We start from the raw sequence: 26,055 nt of genomic DNA, 5'->3' as shown, positions 1-26,055 counted from the left end.
TGAACACATTTTGCAGGTTGTACGAGCTGGCCCGTGCATGTGAACAGGGCAGAGTCAGTGAGAGCTATATGCTGGTGTGCTTATGAGGCAAAAACATAAACAAGGCATGAAAGTGTACGTATGTGTTCTGAACATCCAGAGGGCACGTGCTACAGTTACAGGGTGTGAGCCTATTGGAATTTGGGCTCTGCCGTTACTATCTGGAAAGGCCAGATTACTGGACCTCCCTTTAGTTTCTTCTTCTGTAAAGAGCTATTATGAGGATTATATAAGATAATGTGTGCAAAAGATTTAGCACAGTACTAGCACATACTAAGTGCTAAATAAATGGTGCCAAGCATCAAAAGTATAGTGTTTCGTCTCTTTTGTCCCTGCAATGGTGAATATGTGCGTGTCACATTAAAGATGGCACCTACGAAACAGAAATGGTGGAAAATAATTTTTATACGGCAAGATTTTTTAGAAATTATAAGCTTTAGTTCTCTCTATTGCCTCGCCTCCTAAGGCTCTGGGGATCCAATTAAAAGCCTTTAAATCAATCACAAACAACTGACAGATACACATATCTAATTCTCCAAAAAGTACAGCTGCATTGGTAAAGGATTTTTCTTGCATCTGTAAATTCTGTTAGCACTTCTTAAAATTCACCCAGCCAGGCCACTGCCCAATTTTCAGACATTCAGAAGGGCCAAAGAGCCCAGTGGCTACCCACACACTCCCTTTAGCTTGCTCACTAGTCGAGAGTAGAAGAGCCCTTATTTCAGCTACCAGTGAGGAAACATGAACGCAAACAAATACATCTGTATGTAACATGTTCATCACTTTAACTGCCTGATAACCCTTAAAAAATTTTTCATTTGCTTGTAGCTGCTTCAAAGGATTAACACTCTAAAAGCCACGTTTTTAACGTGTTGGGTTTTTTTCCCTCACTTTTCACATCATCATGGAACTTAACATCATTCAATCCCCAATTCATCACATATTAATTCTGGAAGTGAAATATGGTAAAACGGACAGATGAGTACACAAGAAGCAGTCAATGCCTCCTGGATGTTCACTTTATTCCTAAATGCAGGTTTTACTATCACATCAGGTTTCACTGAACATTAAATCTATTGTTTTCTACCGGTCTATTCAGAGAGAATTATGTTGACCAACTCAACAACAAAACAGCCAATGAATTAAAAAAAAAAAAAAATGACCAACTGTAATTATTAATGTAGCATTAATGAAGGAATTCTAATGCTTCCAATGAAGCATTAGAATTAATAATGAATAAATAAATGAATTACCTTTAGCGGGCCCTTTATGTGGTCATCCTGAACTTCCACTGTCGAAGAATCATGTCTAAATGTTACCTAGAGATCATAAATTTAATTAGCCACATATACACACAAAATCAAGTGATACAGGCTCATTAATGCATGATTTAATTTTCATTACGAGTAATCTAAACTAACTGCTACCTAGTGTATGTAAGATCTCAATCCCTAACTAAGTAAACTGAAATATTTATTTCAGAAAACTTCCGAGACGAAATTAGTTGGTGTTTCACATATCATACTCTACTCAACACTATTATTTATTACATTAGTAGTTTAATTTCTTTTCCTAAAAAATGAGGGGAAAAAAGGTAGAGACCTTAGGCAGTTAGGTCCTGTATAATTCTGTGAAGGCCTAGTTTAATAATAAGCAGTAACAACAAACATTTACTGAGAGCTAAGCATCAGGCTCAAGCATCAAATGTATGACCTTATTAGGTAAGTATGATTGTTCCCACTTTGTTGATAAGAAAACTGAGGAGCATAAAGAATAAGTAACTGGTCCAAGATCACAGAACTGGTACATGGTGGCACTGAGATTCAAACTCAGGCAGTCTACCTCCAGAAGTTTACTCTACTCTCTATCAGTATAGCAATCAGAGAATGGGAAACCAGATGTAAGGAGATTAAGTTAAAAATACAGTTCAAGTTTAAATATTTAATTAGCTGGTGAAAACTAGGATAGCTTCCAGTATTCAGTATAGAAAAAGTTGTTCTTCCTATACAAAGCAAGAATTCTTACAGGAATTGAAACATCAACATGGTCTTATCAGATATGTAGGATAACCAATTTACATAATTTGCTCACAAAGGAGCTATGAAAAGAGATGCCCGGTACTCACAGCATCTCAGGCGTTTCTGTCTTACACAAAAGCATTACCACATTTCATTTAAAGTATGTATTTAAGTATCTCTGTCACTCACTTAGACTTGAAGTCAATTTATGACAGGGATCAGATTTTAACACTAGAGTTTCAACACCTAACATAGGGCTTAGCACACAGATGCACAATAAATGAAAACTGATGAGGAAGAAGTTTATCAACAAACTGTTAAATGCGTGTTAACTTTGAATCATATACAAACTAAACCAGTATCAAAATTTACCACTGTATCTGCTGAGAAAATAATTAACTTTGAATCATACACAGATTTTTAGAGCAGCCAAAAAAATTAACAATTTTAGATATTCGTTATTTACAAGACACACAAGACACAAGGTACTGGTATGATGTACTATCAACAGAGGCAGTAGAGACTAACAGTTTTCTTCCTTTTATTAATAGCAAGAAATGGCAGGAGTGATACATGCCATTTAGCTGCTTCATTCATTAAACAGCAGCATCCAGCTGAGAACTCTATGTCAGGGCTAAAATCTAGCCTGAGCCCTGCAGACCAAAGCATGGGTCCTAGAGTATAACTGCTCCTGTCCAAAAGAAACACCTTTTTCTAACTAATATAAAAGTCTTACCTGTAGGCCATGCTCTGCTAAGGAGACTATCCACCAGGATGGAGGACTTTTGTCTAATTCACACTAAGGTGTTACCTGTGCTGGTAGGAGCCCTGTCTAGAAGAGTGAGGAACCAGATAAAAGGCTTCCTCTTCATTTCTGAGATAGCAGTGGCAAAAAAAAAAAAAAAAAATGAGTGCTCAGGTAACACCGGTGTGTGAAACCAGAACAGGAAATGCCACTATATGAACACTGTAAGAGTACCCACAAAAATCAAATCACAAAAGAGCTCACATGCACCATGCACGTGAAAACTGAAGGCAGTGGCAGGGCCAAGACTAGATTCCTATGGGTTTACAGTTAATTTAAAGGTCTTATAACAATGGATCTTAACTAGGGGTGTAAGTGACCCAGGAAGCTGTTTTCCACACATCCATGCATAAAAACCTAAGTATATATAAGCAAGGGAAAAACTCCGGAAGAGAATCTAAACTCTCCACCAGACATACAACACCTCTATGGCCTGTTTAATAACTGGTGATATTCAAACCAGTGTTTTACAGAGTATCTGCTAATCTGGACTACATAAATCCCTTGAGGACAAAGATCAGGTCACCCTCATAGCCCCACCCTCCTTCCCACCTAACAGGTTACCACTCAGTAAATAACTGACAAATGAATAAACATCTACCTTCAAATATTTTACCTGTGCTATATTTTTCAACACCGATAATTTACCAAAATGTAAACAATTACATTCTGCATTATCTGAGAAAAACACAAGTACTTAAGAAAGACAGAGGATAAGGAAATCAACTAGATCTACCTTATTTTACTGTTATCTAAAATCTCATCAATTATAAATCACATTTCAATTTGATGGTTAAAATGGGAAGGGGAGGTCTAAAATTAAGAATTAAACTGCATGACTTCTAAGGTCCTTTCCAGCTCTAAAAGGTTAACAACACAAACAGTACCAAGTCCATAGCAAAATAGCATTCAAAATACCAATTTGTAATAAGCTAACTTCATTCCAATCAGAATACTTTAAAATGCCAAATAATGCGTGCTCGCTTCGGCAGCACACATACTAAAACTGGAACGATGCAGAGAAGATTAGCATGGCCCCCCTGCGCAAGGATGACGCGCAAATTCATGAAGCTTCCACATTTTTGACAAAATCTCAGAAATAGACATTGTTAAAGATCTGATGAGAGTTCATTATGATGCAACTGACAACGAAATTTGGTTATTTCTGTGACATATAACACTATAAGTAATCAGAATGTTAAGTGATGACCTTATACCAAAACATTAAAACTTTAGGAACTGCATATATATTTGGGCAGTTACAGCATTTACCTGTGCAATACAACCTAAGGTTTACCACTGGACAACAGTGCTTTTCCAAGTAACTTAGCATCCCAAATAAAAAGTCCTAATTGGTCAAAAAGAACTTTAAAAAAATAAAAAATAAAAATAAATAAAAATAAAATACCAAATAATGCTTTGTTTTCGGGTATGTGACAACCATTATATAGAAACTAAAGTCATCTTGCAGGGAAATAAAGTCTTAAGTACACTCATCAAATAAAAGTTTAAATATCAAATACTGACCGTATAATTTATAAAATCTACATATACTGTACCTTGACTTTGACAAGTCTTTTTGCTGTCTTGATCTTGGCTTCACAAAAGGCTCCTCTGTATTTAGCACTCACATCAGTGCCCACTGTCAAATAGGGAGGCTCATCAAGGGCCTAAAAAATGCAAACAAATATAATTAGATTTAAACTCTAATTCTCTGGTACAATTAGACCTCCGAATGGCAGATCTAATCTTGTTACAGCTACAAGAGTTGTAATAACTGAATGCAATAATGTGTTAGTGAGAACCGTTTGTAAAATACTTTAACTTAAAAATAAGTAAAATCTATGTATCAAAAACCCATTTAGGGGCGCCTGGGTGGCGCAGTCGGTTAAGCGTCCGACTTCAGCCAGGTCACGATCTCGCGGTCCGGGAGTTCGAGCCCCGCGTCGGGCTCTGGGCTGATGGCTCAGAGCCTGGAGCCTGTTTCCGATTCTGTGTCTCCCTCTCTCTCTGCCCCTCCCCCGTTCATGCTCTGTCTCTGTCTGTCCCAAAAATAAATAAACGTTGAAAAAAAAAAAAATTTAAAAAAAAAAAAAAAAAAACCCATTTAGGGGTGCCTGGGTGGCTCAGTCAGTTGAGTGTCCAACTTCAGCTCAGGTCATGATTTAGCGGTTCGTGGGTTCGAGCCCCACGTCGGGCTCTGTACTGACAGCTCAGAGCCTGGAGCCTGCTTCAGATTCTGTGTCTCCTTCTCTCTCTGCCCCTGCCCCACTTGTACTCTGTCTCTATCAAAAATAAGTAAATGTAATTTAAAAAAATTTTAAAAACCCATTTAAATGTATGTCATATGGGGTGCCTGGGTGGCTCAGCAGGTTAAGCGTCCAACTTCAGCTCAGGTCAGGATCTCGCAGTTCATGAGTTTGAGCCCCATGTCGGGCTCTGTGCTGACAGCTCGGAGCCTGGAGTCTGCTTCGGATTCTGTGTCTCCCTCTCTCTCTGCCCCTCCCCGACTCACGCTCTGTCTCTCCCTGTCTCTCAAAAATGAATAAACATTAAAGATACTTTTTTTAATCAACATATTTATCATATAAAATAAAAATGCATTTTTGCTCTATATAAAATGCATATAGTCCATGATATGAATCAGCTTAATCACAAGTTTATCATTCCATCCACCCTTCCATCTACTCATTCATTCAAATATTCACATACTATATGACCACCTAAAGAGAAGGCAGATCCTTAAAAGTTTAAAGTCTAAGAAAATTTCTTTTAATATTTAGACTGTATCTTAGTAGCTACCCAAATTCAGAATAGCTTTGTCATAACCCTATCTAGACAATTCTAAGGCAGAATAACGTAACACAAAGGGAGTGGGAGGAATTACATGTATTCAAACTACTGGAGAAAAAACTATATGAAGATTTCTAATCTGGGAATTCTTAAATACTCTGGCATGGGTTCACTGTTTATTTACCCATCTATATTAAAATTTTTAATTTCTTCACTTAGGATTTAGTTTTATTCTGTGTGTGTGATTTAGTTTTTAATAGTCCTAATCTAGCTGCTCTGACTTTTTACAATCAGGTACATTTCTGTGTAAAATCTAGAAATCTAAGAAGTTTTGCTTATATTAATCAATTTCACAATCAAAGAAAGATTATGTGAGTAACTTTTCCCAAAGTGTTTTACAAGAAGTACTAATATCCTGAGATACTCCACCAACAAGAGAAGGAGGAGAGAATTTGGGAAAATCAGTTTATTGAATAAATCCCTACTCTGCCTCATCATTTCCTTATCTGTTTGTCCAAGGAAACTTTTTTTTTTCTATTAACATCTATTAACATTCTGCAGAAATTCCATAGAACATAAGATAGAAAATGCTATTAATACAGCAGTGAATGATGAAAATATAAATTTCACTTGGGTCTTAAACTCATTCCAATAGTTGTGGCTAATACACATGAGAGTGATAAAAAAAAAAAAAAGATATTTATTCCAGGGGCACCTGGGTGGCTCAGTCGGTTAAACGCCTGACTTCAGCCCAGGTCATGATCTTGCCATTCCTGATTTGAGCCCCATGTCAGGCTCCGTGCCTGGAGCCTGCTTCAGATACTGTGTCTTCCTCCTCTCTCTGTCCCTCCCTGACTCACATTCTGTTTCTCTCTCTCGAAAATAAATAAACATAAAAAAATTTTTTTAAGATATTTATTGTAATGCTATACCAAAAGCGATGTAATCAAATAACTGTAGTAACTTTTCCTAAAAGGTGAGAAGTATCATAAACCAAGACAAAAGTGCTACAACTAAAAAAATATCAGGGTGACCTCCTCAATGGCCATTTGTTTCACATTCTATTTATTTCACAAAAATATTTTTTAAAAGAACACAAAGCAATATCAAGTATATGGGGTTTTTTATGTCTATGTATTTTTAAGACAAAAAGAGCACATGTGGGGAAGGTGCAGAGACAGGGGGACAGAGGATCAAAAGCAGGCTCTCTACTGACAGCAGAAAGCCTGAGGTGGGGGCTTGAGCCCAGGAACCACAAGATCATGACCTGAGACAAAGTCAGACGCCCAACCAATCGAGCCACCCAGGAGCCCCTAAGTATGTTGTTTTTAAAATCTACATGAGGGGCACCTGGCTGGCTCAGTTGGTAAAGCATGCAACTCTTGGTCCTGGGGTAGTGAGTTCAAATCCCATGTTGGGCATAGAGATTACTTGAAAAAAAAGAAAGGTAAAATGGGGCCCCTGGGTGGCTCAGTCAGTTACACTTCTGACTCCTGGTTTCAGCTCAGGTCATGCATGATCTCACGACTGGTGAGTTCCAGCCCTGCCTCGGGCTGTGCACTGACAGTGTGGAGCCTGCTTGCGATTCTTTCCCCCTGCCCCTTCCCTTCTCACTCTGTCTCTCGCAAAATAAATAAATAAATAAATAAAAACTGTTTAAAAAAGGCAAAAAGAAAAAAAAAGAAAAAAGAAAAAAGAAAAAAAAACTACCTAGGAAAATGCCCATATTTCAATTCATTTATGTTATGAGTATATACTCTTACAGAAAGATGATAATTCCTGAAATTCTACATTTTAAATTTGTTATCATTGACTACAACTTGATAATTCTGTACTGCTGTTGAACCTAAAGTTAATAAGTGCATTTTTCTAGTTTATCTGTCTTAGCCCTCTGAAAATAGCATTTTCCATTGTCAAAACCTTGGTTAAATTCCAGACAAGCTATTGGCTTTTTTAGATATCAAGTATATGAAACAGACTCACAGCACTTCACCCAGAAATTTTAAGTAAATTTCAGAAAGACATCAATTCACTTTGTGGTTCAACTGATATTGTATGTAATTGCTAGAAAAGGAAATGGTGAGCCTGTCTTCACTACCACAGGCTCATTACTCTCTACAACCTGTAAACCTCTCTCATTAACACATCCTGCCTTATTAGTTAGGAAATTTATTTTCACAGACAAACAGAATGGTTAAAAATAAATGAAAACTTATGAAGAACGAGAAATTGGGAAATGTAGAAAAAAAACAAGAAATCAACTCAAAGTTGCACATTTGTGCCTACTCAGAAACAAATATTTAATATGTGATAAGCCTTTTAGATATTTTTATGATAGAGACTGTGAACAAAAAGGGGAATAGAATAGTAATATATTTAGACTACTAGTATACAAACCATTTACATTTTCTTTTCGTTAATATTCATATCAAACCCTAGCAACACTCCCAATGATAGCAAGCTATAAAGATGTTTACTGAGCAGATTTATTCAACTTAAATTTGAGATTTCCCCCCAAAACCAAGACCATCTCACATTCTTTTCTTTTCTTTTTTAATTTACATCCAAATTAGTTAGCATATAGTGAAACAATGATTTCAGGAGTAGATTCCTTAATGCTCCTTACCCATTTAGCCCATCCCCCCTCCCACAACCCCTCCAGTAACCCTCTGTTTGTTCTCCATATGTATGAGGAGTCTCTTCTGTTTTGTCCCCCTCCCTGTGTTTATATTATTTTCATTTCCCTTCCCTTATGTTCATCTGTTTTGTCTCTTAAAGTCCTCATATGAGTGAAGTCATATGATTTTTGTCTTTCTCTGACTAATTTCACTTAGCATAATACCCTCCAGTTCCATCCATGTAGTTGCAAATGGCAAGATTTCATTCTTTTTGATTGCCAAGTAATACTCCATTGTATATATACATACACACCACATCTTTATCCATTCATCCATCGATGGACATTGGGGCTCTTTCCATACTTTGGCTATTGTTGCTAGTGCTGCTAGAAACATGGGGGCGCATGTGCCCCTTAGAAACAGCACACCTGTATCCCATGGATGAATGCCTAGTAGTGCAATTGCTGGGTCATAGGGTCGTTCTATTTTTAGTTTTTTGAGGAACCTCCATACTGTTTTCCAGAGTGGCTACACCAGTTTGCATTCCCACATCTCACATTCTTACCAACATAAAAATCCATGCAGACAGAAAACAGTAATAATTACCTCAAATATTGTGGGGAGCAAATTATTATTTTGAAGGCTAACAGTTCCCTTCCTTCAAGCTAGAATACATGAAAATGAATTAGCAAAACATATAAAGAAAATGTGTATTAGAAAAACACTTGAGGGGTGCATGGGTGGCTCAGTCAGTTAAGCATCTGACTTCAGCTCAGGTCATTATCTCCCCGCTTATGGGTTCGAGGCCATGTCGGGCTCTATGCTGACAGCTCAGAGCCTGGAGCCTGCTTTGGATTCTGTGTCTCCCTCTCTTTCTGCCCCTCCTCTGCTCATTGTCTTTCTCTCTCTCTCAAAAACATTAAAAAAGAGAGAAGAGAGGAAAAATACTTGAAAAGGGAAACCAAAGTATAATAAACAACTGCTAAATTGAAATACATTGTTAGAACAGTGTTAATTGTGTTAAAGGCTGCAGATGAAAAGCAAAGATCTATGTTCTGAGCTTACCTCTGCCTCTATTACTTTGTTTTGCATCATCTTAGGTAAGTTACTTTTCTGTTCTTAAATTCTCATCATTAGATCAATATAAGAATTTGAATTTTGAATACCTTTGTCTAACAAGTCTATCTCAAAGCATTGGGGTTACAGAGATAATCAGAATGGGATACTTTTAAGACACATAATCATCTAGAACTGAAACTATGCTAACCCAAATATGAATGAGAATTTCTCATGAGAAAAACAAATGAAATCCATAATCTACCTACATGTTCAGCTTTGTGTGCATATAAAGCAGACTAATAGCACAGGCTTTCAAAGCAGAAAGATATGGTCCTAACCCCAGGTCAATTCCGTACACTAACGATGAATTTTTGTAGACTACCATATCTCTCTAAGCTTCAGGTTCTACATCAGGAAAACACGGTCAATATTAGAAAGCACTCAATTATGATGCCTCAGGTATTTAGCTATTAACAATTACTATTACTATTATGAAACACTCAAGGTGGACAAACAAGTCATTAAACCAATGTAAGTTCAGATTTGGCACTCCTTTTTTTCTTTTTAAAATGCAAGAAGAAAACCTCATTTTTAATGATTGCTCATCATAAGTCCGTGCAAATGGAAAAGTTACACCATTTTCCTCACCTTTCCAACTAAGGTCAATACTCTCAGAATATATTATTTTTCAGTATGAAATCTAATGAGAAAATACCACAGGATATCTGGCAATATGTATATGTCTTTAAAATATTACTCTATTTCTAGAAATACAAAAATAATCAAAGATATTTATATGTTGTACATATAGAAAAAACATACATAATAAAGACAGGAATAGCTGTTAAAAGGAATTAAAGAGAACAGAGGGGCGCCTGGATGGCTCAGTCGGTTAAGTGTCCACCTTTGGCTCAGGTCATGATCTCACCGCTCGTGAGTTCAAGCTCTGCGCTGGGCTCTGTGCTAATAGCTCAGAGCCTGGAGCCTGCTTCAGATTGTCTCTTTCTCTCTGCCCTCCCCCACCACCCGCCCTGCTAGTGTTCTTCTCTCTCTCTCTCTCTCTCTCTCTCAAAAATAAGTATACATTAAAAAAAAATTTTTTTTAAAGGGAATGGAATGGAGGAGTATGCATATGAAAATCTGCCATTCAAAATAAGCGTTCCTATTTTTTAAAATTGTTACAATTCGCATGTATTCTTTGCTTTTTAATTTTTTTCTTTTGAGAGAGAGAAAGTGAGTACATAAGCAGGGAAGGGGCAGAGGGAGAGAGAGAGAATCCCCAGCAGGCTCCGCACTGACCCAGGCAGGGTTCAATCCCACAACCCTGGGATCATGACCTGAGCTGAAATCAAGAGTCGGTGGCTCAACTGACTGAGCCACCCAGGCACCCCCATTCTTTGCTTTTTAAAATGTATACTAACAAAAGGAGGGGTGCCTGGGTGGCTCAGTCGGTTGAGCGACTGACTCTTGATTTTGGCTCAGGTCATGATCTCACAGTTCATGGGATCGAGCCCCACCTCTGACTCTGTGCTGGCAGTGTGGATCCTGCTTGGGATTCTCTCTCTCCCTCTCTCTCTGTTCCTCCCCTGCTTGCTTGCACTTGCTCTCTCCCAAAATAAATAAACATTAAAAAATAAGTAAAACATATATTAAGGTACATTTCAAACATATACAAAAGAATATGGGACTATAATAAATCCCCCATATGCTCATGCTCTGGCTCCCACAATTATTAGTGCAATTTTGTCTCATCTATACTCCTACCTATTCCTTCCAAACAATGATTATTTTGAAAGAAACCCCAGATATTACATCATTTCATCAGAACAACAGTCAGTTGTGATTATGGGTTACTTTTATCTTTTCTATTAATACTTTTCTGTACCCTCTAATGTACTTAGAATGACTATATTAATGAGACTCAGTACAATATAGTAATTAAGAGCATAGGTGTTTGGTTTTTTTTAAGTAGGTTCCACGCCCAGCATGGAGCCCAACGAGGATCTTGAACTCAAAACCATGAGATCAAGACCTAAGCTGAGATTAAGAGTTGGACGCTCAACCAAATGAGCCATCCAAGTGCCCCAAGAGCATAGACTCTTGAGTTAGATGCTTACGTTCAAACCTATCACTTAGTAGGGAGGTGACCTTGGGCTAGAACCTCTGTACCTCAGGATATAAGAGTGACTATCTCACAGGGAGAAGAACTGAAATGCTACATGTAAAGTGCTTAGAACAGACTGTTAGTATTAATAATTTGGGGGAAAACCGGGCTTTAAAAAAAAGTTTTTTTTTAAGTCCTATACAAAAGAGATCCCACACAAATAGAACAGATGACAGTTTAACTGTGTATATATATATGGATGAGGGAGGGGAGAAAGAATTTAAATATCATCCCCCTGAGGCGCTTGGGTAGCTGTTGGGTAAGCAGCCAACTCTTGATTTCATCTCAGGTCATGATCTCCCGGTCCTGAGATCGAGCCCTGAGAAGGGTTCTGCACTGGGAGTGGTGCCTGCTTAAGATTTCCTCTGCCCCCTTCCACACGAGCACGGTCTCTCTTTCTCAAAAATAAATAAATAAATTTAAATATTATCCCCCTTATTCAATTCAGAAATAAAGTAATCTTCTTGCCTGCAGTAGCAACAAGAGGTTAAAGTGTCTGTGGGGATGTTCCACTAAGAAGTACATCTCACCCCTTTAGTATGGTGGAAAGACAACCGAGACTATATGCCTACTCCAGGGCTACCATACTTTAGTCCAGAAATATACAAAGAATTATGTCAGTTGGTTAACTAAGATTCCATGCACCAACACTGCCACTGTTAGGTATACATGTTGTAAAAGCAGAAAAAAAACTCTTACCTTTTTTTTTTTTGCTCTGCTTCTCTGATTTTGGTCAATAATATGGACCTTCTCAGAGGCTAAACTAAAATGTTATTATGTGGCACCTCCATGCCCAAAAGGAAATTAAACTACTAAATTACCATCCCTTTGTTTAGCAAACAGAACAGTTCTCTTGTTGTCAAGGCAACAGCTACCTCACAGTTATTCAGCCTTGCTTAAACAATTATTTTTCTAGTCAATCTACCAAATGTCCTAACTGGCACCTAAAAACCATTGAATTCCAAGGGAACACTAAAAAGCGTAAGCGATTTTTAAATTAGCTATTGGTGGCTAATAATCCTTTAAAAAGCCAAAACACCAGTGAAACATACAAGTGCCCAAAGGAATCAACAGTAATTTCTAATGTGCCTTGGGCTGCAGTACACCAAATATTTGAAGTAAGCTTTAGAAAGACAATAGTTGAATCAATTCTCCAAACGGCTAATAATATTCAGTTATTCAAGATCTATTTTTAAAAAAGCAAAACATGCCTGACGACATTTTATTGAGGTAGTTTCTTTAGAATGGTTAAGTATTCGAACCGGTTTGGCAGTGCTGATGCAGCTAGGAGAAGCAGAACAAGAGTATTAAATTTGATGCTAAAACCCTCAGTAAATAAATGTACTTAAACACACAGTGTAACAAGAAATCTAGGAAAACGACCTTTTGTATATGATAATCTCAAAGAGGCATTAGAACAATAGTGGAGATAATTCCAGCAGATGAATGAATGAAAAATATTTACCTATATACCAAAGGGTATGTCATTTAAAAATTAAAATGCACAATTTTTTAAGACATACAAGCAAAAAAGTACACTGAAGAAATAAAGAGAACTGTATAATCTAAAATCTTCTCTGGGACCATTTCTTCTTTCCCTTTTCATGTGGTACTAAGGACATGTGCTGGTGACGGGTAAGGGGTGGGGAGGCAGAGAGAGAGGGGACAGATGCTGAGTATTCACGGTAATGAGGAGGCAGCTGAGGAAGCCCCATGGAAGCACAGGCTGACCCAGTGGCTAAGGACATGGTGGGAGCCGAGCAGAGACTGAGGAAATGAGCAGCAGAATTAAATTTGTTACGCTCACCAAATAAGTAAGCTGAGTGATGAAATGAGGATACACTGAGGATAGTGGGGCCATGTTTCTCACTGCTAAAGAAATTTTAAGGGAAGGAAGGAGTAAGGAGCTATAAAGAAGTCTAAGGTAGGGGCACCTGGGTGGCTCAGTAGGTTGAGTATCTGACTCTTCGTTTCAGCTCATGTCATGATCCCACACCGGGCTGAGCATGGAGCCTGCATAAGATTCTCTCTTTCTCTCTCTCTCTCTCTCTCTCTCTCTCTCCCCCGCGCACTCTGTCTAAAATAACATAAACTAAATACGTCTAAGGCACTGGCCTGGAATTAGAAACCTGAACTCATGGTTGCATGATATACACACATAGGAAAACGAAGAAGTAGTTACAGATGTATATGTATATACATATATGTTTATGCATACATGTGTAGTTACGGATGTATATGCATATATATTTGTATATATGTATTTGTGTGTGTGTGCATATATATGTCCATATATTTTCCTAACTGTCCACCAAGAAGGCACAAGGGCACCTGACAGCCCAGTAACAAAAAACACGAAAATGGCCTGTCTCTTGACTTCCAAATCCCATCCTACATTAAAAGAAACCAGGGAGGGTGCGCCTGGGTGGCTCAGTAGGTTAAGTGTCCAACTCTTGATTTCAGTTCAGGTCCTGATCTAATGGTTCATGAGTTCAAGCTCCACTTCGAGCTCTGTGCTGACAGTGAGGAGCTTCCTTGGGATTCTCTCTCTTCCTCTCTCTCTGCCCCTCCCCAACTTGTTCCTTCTCTCTGTCTCTCTGTGTCTCTCTCTCTCTCAAAATAAATAAACTTAAAAAAAGAAAAAAAGAAACCACCAGGGATCTTTGGAGAAATGGCTCACTTCAAAGTTGGGTAGAGAAAGTACAAGAATCTGAAACATCTTGTGCCAGAAAGTAAGGAAGTGTTCAATGAATGATGGGAGACATTTCAGAGGGACATAGGAGCCAGCTGAAGGAGATTCTGCTGGCCAAATGAGGGAAACTGAGCATCAAAATAAATATTGGTTATCCCTGTTAGGCATATATGTGTATGTCAAAATTGACCGACTTAAGATGCGCATATTCCACTATAAGTAAATCATATTGCATTTGAAAAACTTAATAAAAAATTACAACCCACTCATTAAGACTAGCATCGATGAGTCCACACTGACAAGTGAATGAATGATGAATAAACAAGTAAATTCAGAAAAGAGAAAAAGCTCTTCCTTATATAGTAAAATGTTAATAAATGTAGTAGGAATGGTGGAAATAAAGAATCATCTTTTCGCAGCCATCATAAAGATGACGGGTTCATAGTGTTGTCTATAGGTGCTAAGCTGATGAGTGGAGGCCTGATGAAAGGCATATTGATATAATTTTGGACTATTACTCAATTATCAGTGGTGGAATGACAAAATACACTGAAAACAAAAGTGCAACTTTCTGTGGGGCATTCTCATTTGACAATGCGAAAAATTAGACCCAGGTTGAAGAAGTTATCCTACGGAATTCCTATTCCTGTATTCCTTAAAACGTTAAAGAATATGAAATGTAGGGAAAACCAGGAAACAGTTGTAGATTGAAGTGGTCTGAAGAGATACGACAGTCAAATGCAACATGAATTTCTGGATAAAGCCTGGTCCAGAAAGGAAAGAGATATTCTTAGGAGAGTTGGTAAAATTTAAAAGGGATCTGTGGATAGGATGGCAGTATTATACCAATGCTGACTTTCTGATCTCGCGGGCTGAATGCAGGATGGGTACAAGAGTGGCCTTTTTGTTGGGAATTACACACTGGAGCATTTAGGGGTGATAGGACGTCGCATCTGCAGCTTGCTCTCAAAAAGTTTGAAGATAATGATAACAGGTACATACATATGTATACATATACACAGATTATAAGAATTATTTGTACTATAAATTCAAAATTCTTTTAAAATACATTATTTTTAAGGTAATATATATATTCATCGGGCATTTGTATATTTCTTCTATGAATTGCTCAGTTGTGTTCTTTATCCATCTGAGGTTGTTTTTTTTTTTTTTTTTTTTTACTGGATTGTAAAAGTTCTTGGATATTAAAAAAAAATAATCAATCTCTGGGGTGCCTGGGTGGCCGAGTTGGTTGAGCATCCAACTTCAGCTCAGGTCATGATCTCACAGTTCATGGGTTCGAACCCTGTGTTGGGCTCTGCGCTGACAGCTCTAGGCCTGGAGCCTGCTTCAAATCCTGTGTCTCCCTCTCTCTTTCCCTCTCCCCCGCTTGCACTCTGTCTCTCTGTCTCTCAAAAATAAATAAACATTAAAAAAAATTTTTTAGATAATAATAATAATCAACCTTTACCCCCAAACACAAAAATCTTCTCTGGATGCCACCTATATTTCCTAATATCTTCTTAAAAATTAAGTTACTTTAGAGGATGGAACCACAAATTACTTGTAAGTAAATTTTAGACCCACATATACTAACCAGAGAGATATGTGAATATTCACAAATATTGACAGAAGGGTATCTGCATATTCCTGGAAATTTTAAAAGCTCAAAATAGACATTCTGACTAGACTATTCATCATCAACAAAGAGGTAAGACAGGAAAGTAGGAAGGACATTTATTAAGTGCCTACTGTATATTTAAGGCATTATTCTATGAGTCAAAAAAGCACAGGCACTTTCCTCAAATAATACAAAGGTAGACTATTTTGCCATCAGAAGAGGTTTAATCTTAATTTGTTATCTTGCTAGTGAGATCAAAATATTCAAACATAAGTGAACGTGCTTTAGAATAATGTCACTTTCACAACATACCATGCTTATTTATAATATTTAAACTTTAGTGATCTGGAAACTAGAAGAGCCTAGTGATGCAGCCAATTCAAAAATCAGAATTACAAAAAGAAACCGTAACTGGCATGGTTACAGTTTATGTCTATCTGGGCATGTTACTAATATCTACTTTGGCATGAATTAAAAGGCAGTAAGTAGAATATTTTGAAACGTCACAAGATAAGTCACTAGGAGGCATCTACAGAGTATTTTCTAAGAGTTTGCTTGATTGCCAAAAATAATAAAAATCCTTGAAAGTCCTCATTAACCACGTTTTTGTAGATGACCTGAAAACAACAATGTTACATTTTTGTCTTATTACTAATAAAAATAATAGTAGTAGAAAACTAAGGGGAAAAATCAGATTAGCAGGAGTGTGTCTTCTCAGAGATGACTATCAGAATACCATTCCAGATATTTTCCCCTAGCAAAATAACCAGAGAGACAGATGACAGATAGTTTGATCAACTACTCTTACTTCACTCTAATTTTTTTTTTTTAAGTTTACTTATTTTGAGAGAGAGAGACAGAGCGAGGGAGGGGTAGAGAGAGAGGGAGAGAGAGAATCCCAAGCAGACTCTGCACTGTCAGTGCAGAGCCTGACACGGGGATCAATCTCCTGAACTGTGAGATCATGACTGGAGCCAAAATCAAGGGTCTGATGCTTAACCAACTGAGCCACCCAGGCACCCCATTGTGTGTTTTTATTTTTCACTTAATAAAGCTTGAATGTTCTTCCATATCTTAAATGTGATTCTGCTGATAATCACTACATAGTCTTACCTGTGCTAAACCAATCTTTATGTAACATTTCTTCGTGACTGCAGAAAGAGGGAAACAGAAGTAGGGAAGGAATGGAAAGAGATGGATGAAATAAAGGACGATAAGGAGATAAATGGTAGAGACCGGAAGCAGAGAGCACAAGGAGGAAGCAAATCCTGTGGAGTTGGGGTTTGGGACTCAGTTCACTAGCTCTCCTGATGAAAGCCATCCCCACTTTGTTGTCTGATTTCATAGTGGTTGTACCGCTCAATGTACGGATTAAGACGCTGGCAAATTTCAAAATTCTAGGGGTTTTGAGCCAGAGAGATTGCTATTCACTTACTAAGTAACTTTCTGTCTTTGACTATGTCACCTCCACCATTTTAATCTTTGGTTTCCTCTCTGTAGATTGTGGAGATTTCTCTTGTAGGGTGCTTGCAAGTTTTAAATTAAGTAGTATATTTAGAGTCTCTGGGAGACTGACAAGTCCTGGATAAGTACTCAGCAAACATTAAACCATATGCAACTGCTGTTTTATAGATCAAAAAAGGTCAAATACTGGCAATTTTTTATGGTTCAATCTAACACTGATTTTCTCCTTTCTTTTAAAGTTTTTTATATATATATTTATTTATTTTTGAGAGTGAGAAAGAGCGTAAGCAGGGGAGGGGCAGAGAAAGAGGGAGACAAAGAATCCGAAGCAGGCTCCAGGCTCTGAGCTGTCAGCACAGAACCCGACACAGGGTAGAACTCACGAACCACGAGATCATGACCTGAACCAAAGTTGGATGCTTAACCGACTGAGCCACCCAGGTGCCCCACTCTCCTTTTCTTTTAAACAGGTGGGAAACCAGAGACCAACACCTCAGACATCTTAACGGTGCAGTCCTATTCTACAATCTGCTCAGACCCTGCTCCTACCCCACTGCCCATGAACAAGGCCCAGCTTTGCGCTGCTAACTTTTCTGGGTCCCTTAAGCTCCACCTAAGTAGATTTCTTTCAGATAACTGGGCCTCTCGCTGAGCTCTAGGTCCTGGGCAACCTGCATTTGACCTTTATACCACTAACAGGGGTATAACTATTTTTTTCTCACTTGATGGCTGTCTGGTCCACCAACCAAGTTTTATCTTGATTTACATTCTCAAGAACATAACCTTGAAAAAAGCCATCAAAAGGAAACTAATTCTGATCGCTTGAAAACCTACCCGTTACCTGTCTAGTGACCAAAAAAATTGACTCACAGAATATGTAATACACATTCTAAGCCCTAGAATTCATTCTAATTTCTGAGCACTTAATTGTATTAACTCCTTTAGTAACCAATGCTGCAATACTTATACTATATACTAGCTTTGCTTGTCCCAAACAGATAGAAACATTCTATAAAGGTGAACGTTTCACACTACTTTTTTTCTTAATTTTTATTTTAAGTAGGCTTCACACCCAAGCCCAATGGGGCTTAAACTCACGACCCCAAGATCAAGAGTTTCATGCTCTACCAACTGAGCCAGCCAGGCACCCCCATGTCACACTGTATTTTAATGATGTGTATCTGTCGTCTCTCCTAGATTGCACAACTTAAGGCAGAAAATAGCCTCTTACTCATCTCTAGATGCCATGGTCCTAAACTGCACCTACATACAGGAGGAATTCAGGAAACATTTACTGAACCAAAGAGGTTAGACATTAGTTAAGGCCAGCTAAATGAGATTTCCCTTAAGGTAAAAATCATTTATATTTCAAAAACACCTTATACTGAGAAGCACCTTATATCGAAAGGTCAAAAGCATGAGCTCTGGAATCAGCAGTACCTGGTCCAAACTCCAGGTCTGTGACTTGCTAGGTATGTGACCTTTGACGCTGATTATTTGACTTCTCTCAGCCTAGAACTTCGTATTTGACAAGTGGAGACATAGAAAATTAGAAAATTTTGTCCTATGTCAAGTAGAGACATAGAAAATTACGTTGCGTGCTGATAAATCTAAAAGTTTATAACATCAGATAACCAAAATTTTATGATAAAAAAGGCCATACAGTTTCATAAAGACTAAGCTGGTAACATGACAAGCATCAACTATTAGATTATTTCTCCTAACAAAGAGATGTTCTGGCATCTTACTTTGTCAACAAGTTGATTAGACTGGTAGCCAGACACCTGATCTAAACTGGGCAGACCAGGTTTTCTCTCCTAGGAATTTAGAGCTGAAATGCTAATCCGTTTGTTGGTACAGCAAAATAATATAGCCTGTAGCCATTTCCCAGCATGTGTAGAGAGAGAAGCAGAGAAAACTGGTCAAACTGCAAAGAGAGTAAGAAATAAAGGAGAAGAACAAAACAGATGTACAGAGAAAAAAGGGACACATAAGAGACCACGTGTCCTCTGAGTGACTAAGAATATAGCTAGTTCCTGCTAGCTCTCCAGCCCCAAAGTTAAATCCCTCCTAAAATCTCACTGAACTTTCTGTTCTTGGGTACTACGTATCCTTAAAATAAATCCCCTTTTCTGATTTTGAGAATCTGAGATGGTTTCTATTACCTATAATCAAAACAATCTTAATTAAAACCCATCAGAAACTTACCAAAGTTAGAAATAATGTAAAATGTAACTAAAATTCTATAAACATTTATTGAGCATCCATAATTAATGTCCTGGGTTACTTAGGACTTAGGTCACATCTATACAAATATTAAACCAATTCCAGTTTAAAATTTTAAGTTAAATTGTCACAATATAGTCCTATGACATGGAGAAGACTAATTGGACACATTCAATGTTGTATATTCCAGCTAGTATGATTGGATTGGAAGGGGAGCATTGCCAAAACCCTCAAACTAAAATCGCAGGAAACTCAAAAATAATCTGATTCACAATTTTGAAAGTTTACACTGAAAATAAGATTTCAACCTTCTACAAAAAAAAATAAATGCCTCGTCTATTAATCTAACTGTTCTTTTCTCACTAAAATAAATACTTCTTGAATAACTTATCTGAATTCTGTTAACCATAGCACATATATTATAATACAAAGTTAGATACTTTGGAACTGGCTCTAGAAAAACATTAATTTTGAAGAATGAAATCACTTACAGTACATGGTCCTCGCCTCCTATGGAGTCTCAATTTTTAGTAATACTATCACTAAAATACCGGAAAGAACTTTCTGATACATCTCATCCACGGCTATCAGTCTACAACAGAAGATAAACGGTGATAATAAAGACAATAATGTGAGACTTTTTAACGCCTTATTTTCTTGTGTGCCATATTTTAGGTTTTTTTTTTTTCTTTTTGTTGTTTTGTTTTGGGGTTTGGGTTTTGTTTTTTCCCCTGATCACCATCTTGGCATCTTTCAAGTTTTTAATGGTGGCACCAAATGGTTTTTACTTGGCCATTCCCACCATACTACATCACACTCAAGGGGGATTATGTTAGTTGCCAAGGATGTCTCTTCACTGAGGACCAAGAGAAATAATTTCAGGATAGGTGTAGAGAAACATACTTAGGTCAAAACTATCTCCTGGCTCTGCACGTGCACCTAGTCGTGCTGCTTGGTCACACCGGTTGTCCTCTGGATCACCAGAAATTACTCTTACATGAGAGGCAGTATCAAATAGTTTCATTGTATCAAACAGTTAACATTTTAAGAACTGAGTATTTACTGTTGCCAACTACACAGTTATTTAAGTAAATGAGCACAAGACAGTATTAGTGAAAGCAGGAAAAAAGGGCCACATTATATACAGGGATCTAATACAGGCCTTCCAGGGTACTTGATCTTGCCTTCTTTCAATAATAGGCTCTGAGAACTAAATAGACAATCCTTAAGGCATTCTAATAGGATGGCTCACATCAGACTGTTCATCACCAGACCTGGACTTTTAAAAATTTATACCAACCAAAATGGGTGAGTAGGTTGCTTATCAACCTAAGATCCCATGTAGATCAGAACATTTTCATAATTTCATCATCAAATCTATATTGCCATCTATTGTGATGACCACGCCCGTGTTGCCACCCATTAAACTCTGCCTCCTTGGGATTCTCTGACCCAACTGAGGTCATGAAAATTTTTCAGTGAGCTCCCCTTTCATGAGCATGCCCAGCTGGGACGAAAAGCCAATAAAGCCCTGAAATACTATCATTTCCCTTGCTAACAGATTTTCCCTAGAAAATGCTGAAGAGATAATCTACTGGGCTGATTACCCAGGTGGGATGAGAAATTGCAGGTAGCATGAACGCAATTCAGTGAACACACAAAAAATACAGAATCTTTGATTTATTTATGTTAAAAACATATCAGAATGTTGGCTTTTTAAATACATATTTATGCTGATCTACAAGTCAGGGATCCCGTGAACACATACGTCCTGAGTAACAAGTGGCAGCTGCAGAACACACGAGGGTTGAAAGTGGTGCCTTCAACTGCCCGTTCACTTTCAGCATCTTCATTGTGTTCGGTTTGCCTGTAAGATGTCTATCTGGCAGATAACATCATCTGGTTTCCATGAGTTATGTAAGTATATTACAAATTAGAAAAGTTCTCCAAGTGCACTCCCAGGACCAACTCCATCAGCATCACCTGGGAACTTGCTAGAAATGCAAATTCTCAGGCTCCACTCTGGACATACAAAATTGGAAGCTCTGGGGAAGGGAATCAGCAAACAGTGTAAAACAAGCCTTCCAGGGAACTCTGACACATCCACAGTTTGAAAACCTTGAGGTTATTTCTCTAGGTCCTCACCAGAATTTGTAAAACTTGTAACAGATATACTCAACAACTCATTTCTATTTGATTTCCTGACCCATGTAATATGAGATATTATGATGGGAATAGCCAAAGCAAAAGCCTTTGGGAATCACGGCTACCATCAAAGACTTGGAAAATGTCAGGGTGGTGATAACGAAAATAATATTTAACATATACACAGAATAAAATAAAGCAATAAAAGCAAACTCATTTAAAATAGCATATAAATGGGGCTTAAGATTCTAGCAAAGAAATCAGAACCTGAGATAAAACCATTAACGTAAAAAGTAAAACCTAAGAAAAATGAAAACTAATACTTCTCTGCACAAGAGTTAATACAACAGGCGTAACTGCTATTGTTGGCCTGCTCGCAAGCCTGGCCCTTAGATGGCATCGGGGAACTTATGGGCATCAGCAGGGTTTCCACAATTAACTGATAAGTGGCTCACTGTACCTAAACTGTGTGTACAAACAATATAGTTTATGCTAAACACCTGTTTTCATTCTCAGAACTGGGCATCTGGGTATGTGCCAAGCATGGGTGCCTATGGTTCTGGCCACCATAAAAATCCTGGATGCTCAGCCTCTAAGAAGGTTTCTTGTTGGCAACATTTCAGATATATTGTCACAATTCATTGCTAGGAGAATTAAGTGCTTCCTGTGTGACTCTAACTGGAAGAAGATTCTGGAAGCTTGCATCTGATTTCCTCCAGACTTCACCCCAAGCATCTTTTCCTTCTGCTCATTATGTATCCTTTTCTTGTAACAAATTACAGCCTAAGTATGACTATCCACTAAGTACTGTGAGTTCTCTCCATGAATTACCAAACCTGAACTCTCAACACATTCTCTTACTTCTACTATGAGCTCTTTGACAGTCATATAACAGTTAAAAGCACTCACTGACAATACCACAGAATCGGACATGTTTATGTTATTACTTGATGCATTCATAAAACATTTTAATATTATGTTATTTTCATTTTCTTTGTTTAAAATTTATTTACTTTTAGAGAGAGACAGAGCATGCAAGTGGGGGAGGGGCAGAGAGGGAGGGAGGGAGGGAGGGAGGGAGAGAGAGAGAGAGAGAGAGAGAGAGAGAGAGAGAGAGAGAGAGAATCCTAAGCAGGCTCTGTGCTGACAGCATGAACCCACAAGCCATGAGACCATGATCTGAAGTGAAATCAAGAGTTGGAGACTTGGGGTGCCTGGGTGGCTCAGTCTGTTAAGCATCTGACTTCAGCTCAGGTCATGATCTCACTGTCCTGGTTTCGAGCCCCACATCGGGCTCTGTGCTGACAGCTCAGAACCTGGGGCCTATTTCAGGTGGTGTCTCCCTCCCTCTCTGCCCCTCCCCCCTCGCACATATGCTTTCTCTCAAAAATAATAAAAACGTTAAAAAAATTAAAAAAAAAAAAAGAGTTGGACGCTCACCAAGTCACCCAGGTGCCCCTCCATTTTCTTACCTTAAAAAAAATTTTTTAAGCATTTATTTATTTATTTTGAGAGAGAACGAGAGAGCAAGTAGGGAAGGGGCTGAGAGAGAGGTAGAGAGAGAATCCCAAGCAGGCTCCACAATTTCAGCACAGAACATGACATGGGGCTCAATCCCACAACCCACGAGATCATGACTTGAGCCAAAATCAAGAATCAGACACTTAACTGACTGGGTCACCCAGACATTTCCTTACTTTTTTAAACATACCCAATAAGCCTAATTTGAATCACATGCTCAGTCCTCAGCCAGTCAAGAACAGGGCACCTACACTGACAGTCCACCAAGGGCATGCTGTTACCAAATGAAGGGAAAACACATGCTGGGCAGGCCCAAATAAGGGAGGACCACTAAAATCAGGCTATTTGGCAAATAGGATTTGGCAAAATGGGAGGGGCGCCTGGGTGGCTCAGTCGGTTAAGCATCTGACTTTGGCTCAGGTCATGAGCTCACAGTTTGTGAGTTCGAGCCCCGCGTCAGGCTCTGTGCTGACAGCTCAGAGCCTGGAGCCTGCTTCAGAGTCTGTGTTTCATCTCATTCTCTCTCTGCCCCTCCCCCACTTGTGCTCTCTGTCTCTCAAAAATAAATAAATGTTAAAAAAAAATAAAGATATTGAGAAAGCATCTAAAAAAGACAACAGTCATGATCTTGCATAGTTCAAACTCAGTTACAAACAGTTCTGAGTCACTTCCAATAGTTTACATTTTAAGATGTTAAAAAAAAAAAACCAAAAAGTGGTTTCAGGGGCACCTGGGTGGCTCAGTTGGTTGAGCGTCTGACTTCAGCCCAGGTCATGATCTTGTGGTCCGTGAGTTCATGCCATGCATCCAGCTCCACACTGACAGTGCAGAACCTGCTTGGGATCCTCTCTCTCTCTCTCTGCCCCTACCCCGCTTGCTCTCTCTCTGACTCTCTCTCTCTCTCTCAAAATAAATTTTAAAAAATTAAACAAAACAAAATAAAACAAAGTGGTTTCAAATGTGAGCTCAAAATAAAGTCACAGACTGGACAGACTGCACAGTAATGACTTGCCATCAGACTGCTTCTTAACAGGGCAATTTTATATAGCATGCCCCAAGGTGAGAGAGAGTTAGTAATTTATTTAATTTACTTATTTTATTAATTTAATTTAGTTAACAGTGGTGAGCAATTCTAAGGCAGTCGGGTTCATTTCTACCATTGAAAAGACCAAGGAGAGAAACGTTAGAGATATGTAATGAAAAGAAACAAATATATTACTAATCATATTAGATACCAACATTATTAATAATGAAATCGTTTTTGGTCACAAAATGGTCCTTAAACATTCCTATTTGGGGTAAAATACAGGCCTAGGGACATATACCATGATTTAGGAGAAGGAAGACCTAGTATGAAATAAAGACAAACATTTAGGGGCGCCTGGGTGGCGCAGTCGGTTGAGCGTCCGACTTCAGCCAGGTCACGATCTCGCGGTCCGTGAGTTCGAGCCCCGCGTCGGGCTCTGGGCTGATGGCTCAGAGCCTGGAGCCTGTTTCCGATTCTGTGTCTCCCTCTCTCTCTGCCCCTCCCCCCTTCATGCTCTGTCTCTCTCTGTCCCAAGAGATAAATAAATGTTGAAAAAAAAAATTAAAAAAAAAAAAAAAAAAAAGACAAACATTTAAATACTAGAATTTAGTGGTTTATCTGAAGGGAATTACTAAAATCATCAAGAACACAATCACTATGTAAACATAATGATGCCTAACAATGGTCTCCAGTGGGTCCTAGTTAACCCAATATTTACTTGATCTGCGCTTAACATCGTGATACCCTGTGAAAACAGTTTATGACAGACTTGGCTTACTTATATCCTCAAGAGCCTCAGTTTTCACTTGGTCCACGAAACCCAAGATGTTACTTTTAGCCCTCACTGCTGCCTCTAACTCACACAAGGTAATATTCTGCTCCAGATTACTTCATAGGATACAATCAGCTAAAGGCAACCCTCTGTTTGGTACACTTTGGGATAACAGTATATAAATACAGTTCATGCAAAAATTAGTTTCATGGGTGTGTCAGATTTTGGAAGCACAGTAGGTAAGCCAAGGTACTGTGGACAATGAGTGCAAACTACTATATTCATAGGAATAATTAACCTGGAAGCTATAAACATGTTTCTGTAGGTCTCTGACAACCTTGCAATTAAAGACAGAATCTTCAGAGATTTTATATATGTATACAATAAATATATTTTTTCATAAAGGCTTTTCATAAAGGTAACCTAATTAAAATGCAAGAAAAGGAAAGAACAAGAATACTTTGATGCACGCTAATCAGATTTAACCAGAAATGGAAATATTTACTGCCTTAGATATTACTTAACATTATAATAAAACAATAAAACTGATACAACATCTTGCAAAGCACATTCATTTCTATAAAAACAAATTCTGTAGATAAATAGGAGAAGTATGATTACTCACTGGCATAATAAGCAAACAGAGGCAGAACTTTAAGTGATTCTACGGACACAACTAATTAGAAGTAGGAAAAGGGCATACATCCAAATATCTCCTCAGTGTTACTGCATGCTGCCTAGTAGGTAACAACAACCGATCATCCTTTAAAACTATCTATAACAGGGGCGCCTGGGTGGCGCAGTCGGTTAAGCGTCCGACTTCAGCCAGGTCACGATCTCACGGTCCGTGAGTTCGAGCCCCGCGTCGGGCTCTGGGCTGATGGCTCGGAGCCTGGAGCCTGTTTCCGATTCTGTGTCTCCCTCTCTCTCTGCCCCTCCCCCGTTCATGCTCTGTCTCTCTGTGTCCCAAAAATAATAAATAAACGTTAAAAAAAAAAAAAAAACTATCTATAACATATACCAATTAAACTGATCTACACATTCAGGAGCCAATGTTAACAAATATTAAAAAGAAGAAAAGGTATTATTAA

At 38.3% G+C, this 26,055-nt stretch overlaps 1 protein-coding gene and 1 non-coding gene across 8 annotated transcripts in view; one reads left to right on the top strand and one right to left on the bottom strand.

The window, feature by feature from the left end:
* Positions 1-26,055, bottom strand: part of ARID4B (AT-rich interaction domain 4B) — a 157,549-nt gene that overhangs the window by 85,543 nt on the left and 45,951 nt on the right. For all 7 annotated transcript variants that reach the window (XR_015241548.1, XM_086679639.1, XM_086679638.1 and 4 more), the window contains exons 3-4: positions 4,422-4,532; positions 1,293-1,358 (exon numbers count right to left, since the gene is read on the bottom strand). Coding sequence is in view for 6 of the 7 variants with exons in the window: in XM_086679639.1 (XP_086535765.1) it covers positions 1,293-1,358; positions 4,422-4,532 (177 nt within the window). In the remaining variant the exon portion in view is untranslated. The remainder of the gene's footprint in view (positions 1-1,292; positions 1,359-4,421; positions 4,533-26,055) is intronic.
* Positions 3,839-3,946, top strand: LOC112851602 (U6 spliceosomal RNA). Its single transcript, XR_003222790.2, has one exon. It is a non-coding gene; the product is annotated as a U6 spliceosomal RNA (small nuclear RNA).

Source organism: Puma concolor, chromosome D2 (genome assembly GCF_028749965.1).
Source record: "Puma concolor isolate L17-30 chromosome D2, mPumCon1.1.hap2, whole genome shotgun sequence".
Taxonomy (NCBI): domain Eukaryota; kingdom Metazoa; phylum Chordata; class Mammalia; order Carnivora; family Felidae; genus Puma; species Puma concolor.
The sequence above is the reverse complement of the archived record's forward strand: the minus strand, read 5'-3'. Positions and strand labels throughout refer to the sequence as shown.